Source organism: Brachyistius frenatus, unplaced genomic scaffold, assembly GCF_029030835.1.
Source record: "Brachyistius frenatus isolate BFR_SWC_R1_liver_20210118 unplaced genomic scaffold, ASM2903083v1 Contig_31, whole genome shotgun sequence".
NCBI classification, from domain to species: domain Eukaryota; kingdom Metazoa; phylum Chordata; class Actinopteri; family Embiotocidae; genus Brachyistius; species Brachyistius frenatus.
The window spans coordinates 2,856,099-2,869,365 of NW_027210630.1; the positions used below are offsets into that span (position 1 = coordinate 2,856,099).

At 41.8% G+C, this 13,267-nt stretch overlaps 1 protein-coding gene across 10 annotated transcripts in view; it reads left to right on the forward strand.

The window, feature by feature from the left end:
* mctp1a (multiple C2 domains, transmembrane 1a) overlaps window positions 1-13,267 on the forward strand; it is a 129,075-nt gene that overhangs the window by 80,066 nt on the left and 35,742 nt on the right. For all 10 annotated transcript variants that reach the window (XM_069699880.1, XM_069699881.1, XM_069699884.1 and 7 more), the window contains 3 exons: window positions 30-104; window positions 2,359-2,478; window positions 10,815-10,931. In XM_069699880.1, the coding sequence (XP_069555981.1) occupies window positions 30-104; window positions 2,359-2,478; window positions 10,815-10,931 (312 nt within the window). The remainder of the gene's footprint in view (window positions 1-29; window positions 105-2,358; window positions 2,479-10,814; window positions 10,932-13,267) is intronic.

Genomic DNA, 13,267 nt, shown 5'->3' on the forward strand with positions numbered 1-13,267 from the left:
ACCCTGCATGTGTTCACTCCATCATCCAGGTGAAGGCTGGTCTCGGGACGTTGATTCCCATTGAACAGAAGTATATTGAAGAGGAGCCCAGAGTGTCGAAACAGGTACATCAGCAGCCAACGCTTATCTTCTTCCACTCCGCCTCATTTTTATCTGTGTCCACCACTGCACCCCCTATTCTGCTCGACTGTCTGAAGCAAAACCAACAACCCTGGTGAGTGGCATCTTGTAAAGCACAACAACTGTGTGGGCAAGATACAACAGGATGATTGAAGGAAAACCAGCATTTTGTTTTTTTTTTTTTTTTCCTCCCTCCTCTCCCCCTTCTCTCATCTCTACCCCCTCGCATCCACTAAAGTGGTGAATAGAAATGTCAAGCTGTCAGCTCTGGGGTGCATAAGTAGATTGGCCATCCTTATAGTTGGCCCTCTTTGCCACTGCTGCTTTGCACTTCATTGTCACGCTGCTCAGTGTGGCGGCACCACAAAGGGATGAATAGTAGGGGCTGGCCCACATCAGACATGTCATACGAGTGACCGTTTGGGCTCAGCAGTCAATGTTGCACTATGCACAGCCGAGCACAGCCTTGCTCAACACAACACAACACAACACAACACAACACACACACACACACACACACACACACACACACACACACACACACACACACACACACACACACACACACACACACACACACCAGCTCCCATACCACCCTTTTGTCAGCCCTCCATCTATTCCCTTCTTTCCTCTCTGTTTCTGCCTTCTCCATTGCTCCCTAACTTGGCCCACTCTGTGCTTTTCTCCCAAGTGCAGAATCCTTTTTTCATCTCCATTTCACCCCTGACTCACAGAGATGACCCATGTCAGCGTCTCGCAATGATGATGTCACTGGCTGCTCTGGAGGAATTGCCCCGTGAGGGCTCTTTTGTGTGGTAGCAACTCCCCTGCTGTTGCTTGCTGTTTAGTGTGCAGACACACACACTGAAAAGGAAAAAAAAAAAAAACATTCACTGCCTGCCAAACACGAGCATTTATTTGTAATTATGACATTTGACTTAATAAATGACTTCACCACTTTTCTAAGTCTTTCTAAGGAATAACTAAAGGCTCTTTTTTGACAAAATTCATGAAAAATGAAATATTCTTATCAAGGCAATTATGTCAATAATGAGCCAGGAAGAGTACAGCATGTGTTTTAAGTGCACATACTGAGGAATGTGGAAATGGATGATTTGCAGGCTTGTTGTCCTCAGGGTCTCTGTGTCCCCAGCAGGACACCATATAGTCGTCCCCAGTCTGGCAACAAAAACCTTCGCATAATTACACATGGAGAAGAAGAAATCCTCCTCTCATCTTGCATTAAAGCAGCGAAGCCACCCCTAACCACATGCAAATCCATCCAGATACACACATACATATAATATACTTTATTGTAGTGCTACAAATGCATAGTGTATCCACATTATTCAGACATTTAAAAACCCTTGCACAATTTTCCAAAGAGTAAAATAATGGCCTGGAATTTTTTTGCACAGCGATCTGCAGAGACAGTTTCCCCTTTGGGAGCACTTTCTCCTGGTGGTGACCTGATTGGGTGGTTGCCGTTCTTCGCTGCTGTTATACTATTCCCTGAATGGTTGGCAACCCAGGGGGATGACAGCAGTTAGCCACTTCTCTCTCATCTCTGGCCAAATGCCAAGGGAATGCTCAGGAAGGAGAATCCAGGGACTGTGTTGGAAATTGTTATTATTGTATTTAACTTCATCAGGGGGAAAGTATTTTTAAAGAAGCACCATGAGTCAGCTTGCTGTGGCAACTGTCCTATACTGATTCACATCCATATATAGGCATCCAAAGAAGGAAAACACTGATGTCCTCAGGGTGCCCTCACTACTGTAATGTTGTAATAGTGAGCCCAGAGTTAGGTCAAAGCTGCAAACCTTAAGTTGAAACCAAATGCTTCAGTTAACTTTGCAAAGAGACAGACTTACTGACAGTATATCATTTTGACAAAGGTGCTAATTACATGATGTAACATATTTCTTTACTAAATTTACTTTTGATGAATTCACATCTTAATTCAACAAGAAGGAGAGAAAAGGGACCTCTTTAACGGTGCATTACCACAAGACCATGAGTACTCAGATCATTTTACTCCCGTTTTACTTTATTTTTTAGGTTGTCAATGCGTTTAAGTGTTATTTTTCAAAGATACTCAGCCACCTGTGTCACACCTGGTTTCATCACCTGTCTGCATGTTTGTATATTTGTTCTACCATTTTCACCATGAAGTGATAAATCATGTATATAAGCCTTCACTTGTTTGAAATGTTCACACGTTTGCCTCTTTTCCAGCTGCTTCTGCGCAACTTTAACCGAGTCCGGCGCTGCATCATGTTCCTGATCAACACAGGCTGCTACATCAACAGCTGCTTCGAATGGGACTCTCCGCAGAGGAGCATCTGTGCTTTTGTGGTAGGTTGAGGTGCACTTACTGCAGCTTTACAGCACCATTGATTTTAGTATATCACATACGAATCTGCACATTTACCAGACATGAAGAATTAAACCATCTCATACATATATATTATGATACGAAGTGCTGGTTTCTATTTAGATATCTAGATAGATGTGTGTGTTTATGTGTATTTATTACTTGGATAAAATTAGTGGATTGCCACAAAGTTGGATTATGTTGTGTTGTTATTAATGTGGTTTATTAAGGATTTGATGTGGGAGAAAGACAACCTCAAGCTTTTTATCTAAATGTAGTTGGGCTTAATTTTTTGTCAAACCGCACGCTTATTGATCAGTATTATTGTAAATGTATAGTCATATGTTTTACTGGTTACTTTTTTTATGCTACACACACAGTAGAGACACACGCAGGCATGTTCGCAGAGGCTGTTGGACCATTTCTTCTAACAAACTATAGATTCTTCAATGGTAATTTCACATTAACACAAGAGAATGTTCACATCTCAAGCACAGTTAAGTGCCCCCCCCCCACACACACACACACACACACACACACACACACACACACACACACACACACACACACACACACACACACACACACACACACACACACACACACACACGAACACTGCACCCCCACACACTACAGACGGTTACACCGCACTCAAATGTCTTGATATGGGACACTCGATTACGTTTTTTTTGTCTAGCTCCATGTGCACATGGCTTATACATATAGTGTATAAGGCCAGTGTCTGTTCTGACACTCACTTGCTGAGAATGAGGACGGTTGGTGTTGCAGCTTAAATACTATTTTATTAGACCCTCAGATGTCCAAATACTGGGAAAATGCATCTACGATCTATTGAAGTGTGACAAGCTGTTCCTGCAGACAGTAGAAATGGCAGCCTCTTTCTCTCTTCACCCATCAGCCTTCTCTCTCTCTCTCTCTCTCTCTCTCTCTCTCTCGCTCTCTCGCCACCACCACCTTCTCTCTCCCCTGTCATCTGTGTCTGGTATTAAAAGGTGAAGTGTAATTGGACAGCAGAGCTATCAGTAAAAGACATTCTTCTGCAGGGCAGTGAGTGGCTGCATGGAGCTTCCTACCCTAAAGATGACAGAGCAGGCATTTAATCCTGTCTGGTTTAGTGTCCTGACTTAAGTAGGTACGGGACAGGTGGACCCGCCCTGCCCCAGCCCTGTACTATGGGAGCACTAAGTGTCTCCACAGCAGACATTAGACATTAGCAGAATTTGGCTGTCTGACACCAGTTTAATCTCTGCAGAGGCTGTATGTGTGTGTTTGTACAGCAGGTCACAGTGTCATCACAAGACACGGGTCAGAAGAGACACAGTATTGATCAGTTAACATTTTCCCTCGCTTGTGTGTGTGTGTGTGTGTGTGTGTGTGTGTGTGTGTGTGTGTGTGTGTGTGTGTGTGTGTGTGTGTGTGTGTGTGTGTGTGTGTGTGTGTGTGTGTGTGTGCGCGAGCGCGCTTGTGTGAACACGGCACATGCATGTATGTTTGCATTTTTCTCTCGTGCAAGCCTGATCCGTGCGCAAGTCTTCGTGTCTTGCCTTTTAGAAATGTATGAAAATGTCAGACAAACAATTTCAAGAAATTCACTGAAAGCAAGGTCACTTCAGAAATGCCGCTCTACACGGTGATTGGAGAGGAGAGGATGCAGCCTCCACACAAACACATGAGCAAACCTCGTACACCTCTTCAACCAGCATATAGTACATCCATAACAGTTATGGATAACAGTAACAGTTCCGACTATTCATATTCTCATTGTGCTCACTTATATTCAAAGTATTCAGATGATGACAAAGGATGTATCTAGGCCAAGGACATAGTGTTTTATAGTTTATAGAAATCCTGAAATTTAGGTGTCATTGTGGCCCCCCTTATCCCCCGCTCTTTTGGGAGTCTGTTAACGTAGGAGTATGCACTTAGCTAAAAGCATCAGAGTATTTAGGGTCTCTCCTCCATGCAGGTATTCCCTCCCTCCTCTTCCATTTCTTCATCCCTCTCTCATTTCTCCCTTACTTTGAGAGGCCTCTTAATCACTTCACTCATCTCTTTAAGTGGGTTTTTATGGGAGGCCATCTGGCCAAGGTGGTGCGTTCATGAAGGTGTACTGCTGTGTGTGATTATGGGCTTGTGTGTCTGTACACATGTGCACGTGTGTTTCTGTCTGGCTGTCTTTCGAGACAGATGTTACACTTAACTTTCCAACGCGGCTGCAGCTACTGAGGTGGAGCTGTGGGCAATTCAACCTCTCAACTTACGAACATGTGCACTTCTTAACTGCTAAGTGAGCCCGAGGGGGCGAATTTAAGCATGCTCGTATATTTGTGGGATTTTTGTGAACGCAATAGTACATCCAAATGCAGTTGTCATACCGTGTCACTGCACAACACTCCTTCCACAAAAACGCTCCAAATTCTTACTTCATGGTCTCTTACTCTCCTTCTGCCCATTTCTGAAATGCCAGCCGCGTGTACACATCACCCATTAGTGCCAGCTGTGATTAGTGTGTACGTTGTGTGTGTTTTGTGTGCATGTGCGAGAAAGGGAGATATCGCATAGTCTCACATTCAGCCTTCCTCCCTCTCTCTCTCTCTCTCTCGCTCTCGCTCTCCCTCGCTCTCTCTCTCTCACACACCCACACTGCTGTCACCCACCCATCCCGACAGTGAATCAGCCACCGTGGCAGCTTTGCCTGAGGCGTTGGCACAATGGACGGGACTGGAGTTACCTCCTGTCCTGCATGATGGGTGGTGTCTGTGTGTGTGTGTGTGTGTGTGTGTGTGTGTGTGTGTGTGTGTGTGTGTGTGTGTGTGTGTGTGTGTGTGTGTGTGTGTGTGTGTGTGTGTGTGTGTGTGTGTGTGTGTGTGTGTCTTTGTGGGTGTGTGTCTATGGGTGGTGTCTGCATTCCCTGTCTCGGGGTTAAGCGTCTGCTTCCGCTCTCCACACCTGCAAGCTGAGTGTCTCTCCCTTCTATCCATCTATCCATCCCTGTTCTTCTTTATCTCTCGCTCCCCTCCCTTTGCCTTCCCTCCCGGAGAGTTGAGGCCATTGTCGGGCTGAGCGGTGTTGGGTTCTGTTCTCCTGCTGCTGCCAGCTCTCCCCACGGCCCCTGCAAGACAAGGCTGTTATTGCCCCAGGGACGGCAGGCCTCAGCAGCTCTTCCTCCAAACAAATTTGCTGTAACTTTATCTGCAATTCGGCCCTGAATTGGGAGCAAATAGAGGCAGCTTTGTGAAGCTCGGGGAAGGGCGAGGGCAGCGAGCTGGGGGTTGTTGGGGAGGCAGGGGAAATGATACCGGGCTCTTTTATGTCAGGCAAAGTAGGACTCTTATCAGGAAGAGAGCCCAGACAAGGGAGCTACTTCTAGAGGAAACTGGAGCACCTATCACCTGCTTTGCATTTAGATAAAAATTCACCCTGCTGAAATAAAAAAGGGAAAAAAAGCAAAGACAGGTACAGAAGCAACTATTGGAGTGTGTGTGTGTGTGTGTGTGTGTGTGTGTGTGTGTGTGTGTGTGTGTGTGTGTGTGTGTGTGTGTGTGTGTGTGTGTGTGTGTGTGTGTGTGTGTGTGTGTGTGTGTGTGTGTGTGTGTGTTTGCACATGTCTGGCTGGAAGTTTGATACACACAGTGCAGAGACACCATTGCAGTCAGCGGTACACACCACTCCAGGTCTCTTTAAATTGCTCCTTTGACTCCTCTTCAAAGAACCTGTCTAACTTTTAAAAGTTTTAAAGTCGGGAGTTCGTCTTTGCCCACAGCAAGGGACAGCTTTGAAAGATATACTTTCACATTTTACTGCTCTCCTGATTTCCAAAATGAATGATAGTTGAAATATAGTGGCATGACTAACAGAGAATACCAAGTCGGGGTTTAATCACCAGAGATAGAGACTCAACTGAAAACGTGAGGCCTTTTGTTGAAAGTATCCTCACTTCTAATGGGTACCCATGTGTAGGTGTAGTATTGTAGCCATACATGGTGTATGCTTTTATTTTATTTTCTACATTCTAACAAAATAACTTGCTTTGCCATTGATCATTTTAATGACTTGGAGTGCTTTTTTTTTTTATCGGACGGCTAACATTAGTTGTGCTGTGGATCAGTGTTCTGCAGGAGAACAGCAGGGGGCAGTCTAGCACCACTGAACGGTGAGGAGGTCTGGTCACAAACAGGACACAGTCTCCCTCCCTCTTGTTCCCTCGAACTTAACAGGACTTCTAGTTGCTATCTGGCAACACTTAGTGCCAGCATGGAAATTGATGTAAGAGAGATAAAGGGGAACTCTGAAATCCAAACTTCAGTTTCACTCCACTGAGACAGAGCAGGGGGAAGTTAGCCTGGTGTGTGGTTAATGTAAGCCAAAGTACTGAATATTACCCTCCCACAGTGCTGCGGCGAAGAGCCGTAAGGACGCGGGTTGTGTTTTGAAACAAATAATGCAACTCTCAATGTGCCAGACTAAGTGCTTGAATAAATCATTTTGACTTTGTGTTTTGTTAAGATTTTTATTATAGCTTCTTGTGTTTGATTTTTTTTTTTTTTTATATTAAGCAAAAGCTTTAAAGATTATAACTGCATTGAAATCCAACCACAGAGACTTGTCAAAATAAGTTAGTTTATTGCTTTTGTGTTTTGGTATTTTAGCTAAAACATTACAAATTATACTGCCACGGTTTTACTTTGTTCATGTTTCTAATTGTCTATTTTAATGATCTCATTTGAATTTCAGCTCATGCTCAGATGTGAAGTTTGCCCAGTTCAAATGTAGCCTTTAACAATATCTAAACTTGTGTAGCAGATTTGACAGTGGAAAATATTATTTGACTTTGTTTTATGACAAGTAAATAGTTTTGTTCCAAAAAAATTTCAGTTCATTTCACCAAAGAGTGTTGAAGCACAAATAATCTAAAAGAAATGAAGATCTATTTTTATGACAAAATAGATTTGCTGGTTAAAGGTTTTTCCTGACTTGTCACTTCTGCCAGTGTTTTGGGTGAAAAAAAAAAAAAAAAAAAAAAATCAAATATCCATCACAGAGGAAATAAACTAGAATTTAAAAAAAAAAAAATGGATCATGATCACCACTGTTCTTAAGTAGTTAAGCAAATGACTGACAATATTTCCAGCAAAGGCAAAGTATGTGAGGAAAAAACAGTGTCCATCTAATTTTGTTTTATCATAAATAGACACAGTACTTTTATTTACATATTCTCAAAACTAATTCAGAGAGTTTGCATAATTTGAGGAACATAGAAGTACATATACAAAAAAAAGGTATAGTGACTGTGTTTACACGAGAAAATGTACATTACCATACAGGTAAGAATGCAGCAGTATTAAACACAGCGAGAGCAAGGCATGGTAAGCATCCTTTGTGTGCGTGATCAGATAGTCACTCTGAACCATCACCAACCACCTCAGAGCGTCTCTGACCATCTACAAATTATTCCCATAGACTACACCTGGAGCTTCACTTAGTATTTTCCTGATTTTTCCCTTTCATCCAGCATGTTTTCATAGTTATATTTTTTTTCCTCCGCCTTTCTGCGGTCACTGACATCCACAGCAGGCTCCTTCCCACTCCCTCCTCTCCAGGCGGAGAGCCTCCTATCTGGTGTAGCGAACGATGGGGGGTGGCTGTGATCGGCCAGTCCTGGTGGAAAGGTCCTGGCACTGCAGGGCCCCATTGCCCAGCCGGTGGGCACAAAGACGTTAACAGGGCTGGCCACTGCTGAGCCTGGGTGTCCAGTTTCTCAGGCTGCCAGTCAAAACTTCGCCCTCAACCACTTTAACCAAATGTAGACGGAATGAGGGGGGATGGCAGGTTAAACAACCGCAGGCACATAGAGAAAGGGCGAGATTAAAATAAAACAAAAACAGCATAAGAGGGTTTTAAGGTTTAGTATAAGCATCGGGACAGTGAAGTATTATACATTTTTCTGCCGTTTCATAACAGTACTTCGAGCAATAGACAACCAGGCACTATTTACAGTCCAATATATGCCAACTGCAAGTTATATTTGAAAGGAGCCCATGTGTATCTGCATGAAGATGTTTGTGTAGTTATTTATAGCTTCTACCAGAATAGGTTTAAAACAAGTGAGCTCCTTTGTTCGTTCAACTGAAGTCAAGTTTCTGCACCTTTGTTGCTTATTGTTTAGTTAGAGATTATTCTAATGTTTATCAGTGTCATAAAGATTTGTTAATTATAAATTGTAGGAAGGTGGATAATTTTAGAAGAGTTACATTTTGTCAAGAAAATCTGAGTAAATTTGTGTTGTTGTGTTTATCTGCAAGTTTCTGCTGTCGAGCTTTCACGGTCCTAACAGCGTTTTATGACGAATGAAGGGAAATTGTTGTGTTGCTTATTAGTATACAAATATGAATTATTGAAGAGTTTTCTTGCCGGTTCTCTTACACAGCTGTATCAGAGAAAGACCCTGCATGTGTGAGGAAGTGAAGTTGAGCCCGAGAGAGACAGAGAGGGATTTTGATCCTTTTGGGAGATTTAGTTGTTGCACCAAGGCCACTCAGGTTTATTTAAAGAAGAAATATTGCTGTGAGCATTATGCAAATGTATGGACATTTCTAATGTTTAATTTATGTCTCTTTTATTTTTGCTTTGTATATTCAATGTCTTTTACTTTCCATGAAGTTATAATTCTGTGCAAAAGTTTGAATCTGAGCCTTTTAAACTTTTCTGCATGAAAAGGAGAAAAGTCGACTTAAATATGTTTCTAATGTGACAAGCTGATACCCAGATGCATGTTTTTGACAGCACAGTATCCGTGTGTGTGTGTGTGTGTGTGTGTGTGTGTGTGTGTGTGTGTGTGTGTGCGCGCCGTGTTGGGTCCTACTGGCTCCACTACAGTAACAGCAGCCCTGCATACACACTGTTGAGGAGCTGTTGAACCTCATATTCACATTAACCTTGGACTGCAAACACAATGAAGAGCTTGATTTTAGTCTCCCCACTCTCTGTCTCCGTCCCTCACACAAACACTCACACAGAAATAAAACGTTTTGATTGTTGATTATTAAGCTTCGTCTCTCTCTTGTTGATGTCGTTCAGCTAAACAGGATAGACCATAATTGGTACACAGACCAATAAATCTGCTTTATACAGTAATAGTCTCAATTTCACCACTCTTAAAAGTTCCCCATCAAAACTGATTGTTAAACAGAGATGTGTTTCCCGACAGAGAGTAATTAATTTCAAATCTTCTTTGCTCATATTTGAAATAATGGATTTATTGTACTTGAATTTGATAAATATGTTTTGCTAGAGGAGATTGAGCATTAGGCATGGTTTGCATCTTCAGCATTTGTTATAATTGCTGCTGAGGTTTTATCAATCACGAAAAATCTCTATATACTTAAACATGATATTACTAGAAAAGATAAATATTCTTTTGTTCTGTTTGTTTCTGACAGATTTTATTCCCACAGAATATCCCGTCTCTCTTAACTTTTTGACAACAATTGACACAATGTGTTCTCACAATTGACACAATACTGCCAGAAAATATCAAGCTTCCATCATTAGCAATTTTACTTTCCCACAGATATCTTCTCCCAACCGTCACAGTAATCAGTTGTCAGAAGCTAAAGAGCTCTGCCAAAACCAGAATACAGGGTTTTAGGAAAGGTTAATTTTCAGATGCTACTTTTCTTGTTTGGTGATGAGAGGGGAGGTATAGGGGTTATGGTTTTGGCAGATGGGTGCAGAGGAGGTTAGAGACGGGGGCATAAGAGTCTTTTGGGTGAGGAGAAGAGAGTATTGGGGCTTGGAGTGACAGGGTTAGGGGCTCGAGGTTGTGGGGTGGGTGAGGTCATATGCTGGAGTTTGGGGTTGAGTATAGAAGGGTCAGCTTTGACCTGCTGTGGCTGAAACAGTACATGGCCTCAGACGCTGGGATGATTGGCATGGAGAAAAGAGGCTCTGACGGGTCATACTCATCCTCCTCATCATCCTCCTCCTCACCCCAAGACCCAGAAACCCTCGAGGGGTCAGGGTGTTGAACCTCGGCTCACTGACACCGGGTCTGTACCTTTGTTGGAGCACAAACGTATTTTTAAGCTTTGCTCCGTGGAGTTTATGATTCTGCATATGAATGCGTTTGAATGTGTCGTTTCCAATCGCACATATGGCCGGCTTACATTCTCAGGAGTTTGCCTCATGAGCTTTAGCATGGGGTCTTAGATGTATACACAAATCAGCCCACACTGTTCTCACCTATTTGTTTTAACATTTCTTCTACCGACATTTTTGTGTTGTTCTCTCCCAACAGCTTTTTGTCATCGTTGTTTGGAACTTTGAACTCTATATGATTCCTCTTGCTTTGCTGCTGCCCTTGATCTGGAACTACATCCTCATCGCATCGGGGAAGGACACCAGGCAAGATGTTGTGAGTAACCCCATCCCTTGATATCCCTCCGTCTTTCTTTCATTTCACTGTAAAAGCCTATTTCCACGCACAATGCCGGGTTAATATTCAGCCACAATTGTTTTATTGTGACATTACGGCCTTGATATATTCAATAGATGAATTATATATGCATAAAAGTCTCGACTTTATAATAACAGTACATATTTCTGAGGTGAAAAATTTTACAGCTGATTATAATCAGATGTACGGATGAGTGAGAAGGGAACATATTTTTCGAAGGAAATTTCAGAATCTACCTTTTGATTAAAATGAACTTGCAAACTTTGAGCAGAATTGAAATTACGTTGAAAAAGAATCTCTGCTGATTTTTTTTTTGTTAATAAAAAAAACTCCATCTGCCGCATGAGGGGCTGCATTCTCAGAGCAATCTCACATTTCTCACTTTGCCTTCTTTGAGGCAAAGAAAACGGAGAAATAATAGGCTGTCACCTTGAGCTATGTTACGCCACTTACCTGGTAGTATATTTATTTAATTCATTTATTTTTATCTCTTATACCAATTAAATGATGTCAAAGCAATGTCATGGAGAAACAGACATGTTTTAATCATGGCCAGGCACATTTGGAGAGTAGAGAGTAAAAACGAGCGAGAGAGCTGGACTATGGAGTAAGCGTGAACAATGAAGTGATTAATTTTAATAAGTGCCTTTTTCCAAGACTCACTTGGAAATAACCAGTTAACAGACTTCAGATTTTCTTGCAGTCTCTTGCCTTCTATGTGTATATTTATCTCTCCTTAAGGATTCTTTGGGTTAGATTGAATTGGATTTAGAAGACGTATTAAATTCTGTCATTATGATGAACCAAATGTAATAGCTGTGTAACTGTAATATTACACATACAAATGGAATTAGTTGTGAACTATAAACAACATACAGCACAGATTTATTTGTTAACTCTCCAGAGCTAATCTTCTTTATTTATTTATTATGTTTATGAGCCTTTCTTTCCATATTTGTTAAAAAGTTGTCATTACAATTGAGCAAATGAGACTGATTCAAACCTGCTGTTGCTTGATAATAACCTGATAGTTATACAAGAGTGTTTGGTTCATATATTAAAATTTGAGGTATTTAAACTGGATATAGTTAACACAAGAAGTAAAGGTTACATTATGCAAGTGTGTTTACTGACAAAATAAACAATTTGTGAATGACAGTCTGAAATTTCAGAGGACACTTTTCTTCACCTGTAGATGGCGACATTGCTTGATAAAAAAAAAGAATCACACGCCTGAAGACAAAACCCGACATGATGACTTGTCCCCCTACCTGCTGCTTGTATTTATCCAGACCTAATGATATTCTTTTCCAGTATACTTCCTAAGTAAAATGAGCCAACAAAGGTTACATATCCTCGTAATGTGGCACTCACTTCACATTTGAGTAAGTACATGTAACTCCCACTTCATGTGGAATTGCTTTTCTCTCTTGAAAGGGACTATTGTTTCTCAAGTACCTCAGGAATTGGTTGGAACATTAAGACATGTTCATACTGTTGATTCTTATATGGCAAGTGCCTTTTAGCATGACAACACTGAGCACAGGACCTTTTTGAACAACTAAGCAGAACAAAGATGAGAGTAGATGTATGTATCTAGATATGAAAACTTATTACTGTACTGATGTCAACTTTTAATTTGACTGCTTTAACATACTGTCTTAGTAGCATCTCAGCACTTTAAATATGATTGAGATTTGATTAACGTTTGTTTCTGGTTTTTGGTTTTTAGTCCAAGCTCAAGGATCTTTTTGCCTCTAAAGGTAACTTCAATATCACCGTCATCCGAGTGTAGTTTGAAGGTGCTTGGTTGAATTCGAAGGACTTATCTCCTCGGGACACGAGGCTTAACAGATCATCAAGGTGCCAGGAATGTTTTTAGTCAGGAGAGCATTCTGCTAAGTTTCATATCTGATGCTCTTTTAAATGAGCAGCCATTCAGCAATGGTTTTAAGTAAGTGTGTACATTTTACAGACCTTTTGACAGTCTTGATACGTGTCAGTGGGGGTCCTGGCTAGTGGGTTGGGCCAGTGGTGGATAGCAAGCAATAAGGTATATCTACTATAAGTGACTATACAGGTGTGTCGAAGCATGAACACTGAATACTGTGTGTGTTATGGTGGTCTTCTGCAGTCTGCGTGTGTGTGTGTGTGTGTGTGTGTGTGTGTGTGTGTGTGTGTGTGTGTGTGTGTGTGTGTGTGTGTGTGTGTGTGTGTGTGTGTGTGTGTGTGAGAGTGTGCATATGCATGAGCGACATTCATTGCAACAATATATCTGATGAAAGTGGGGTTAA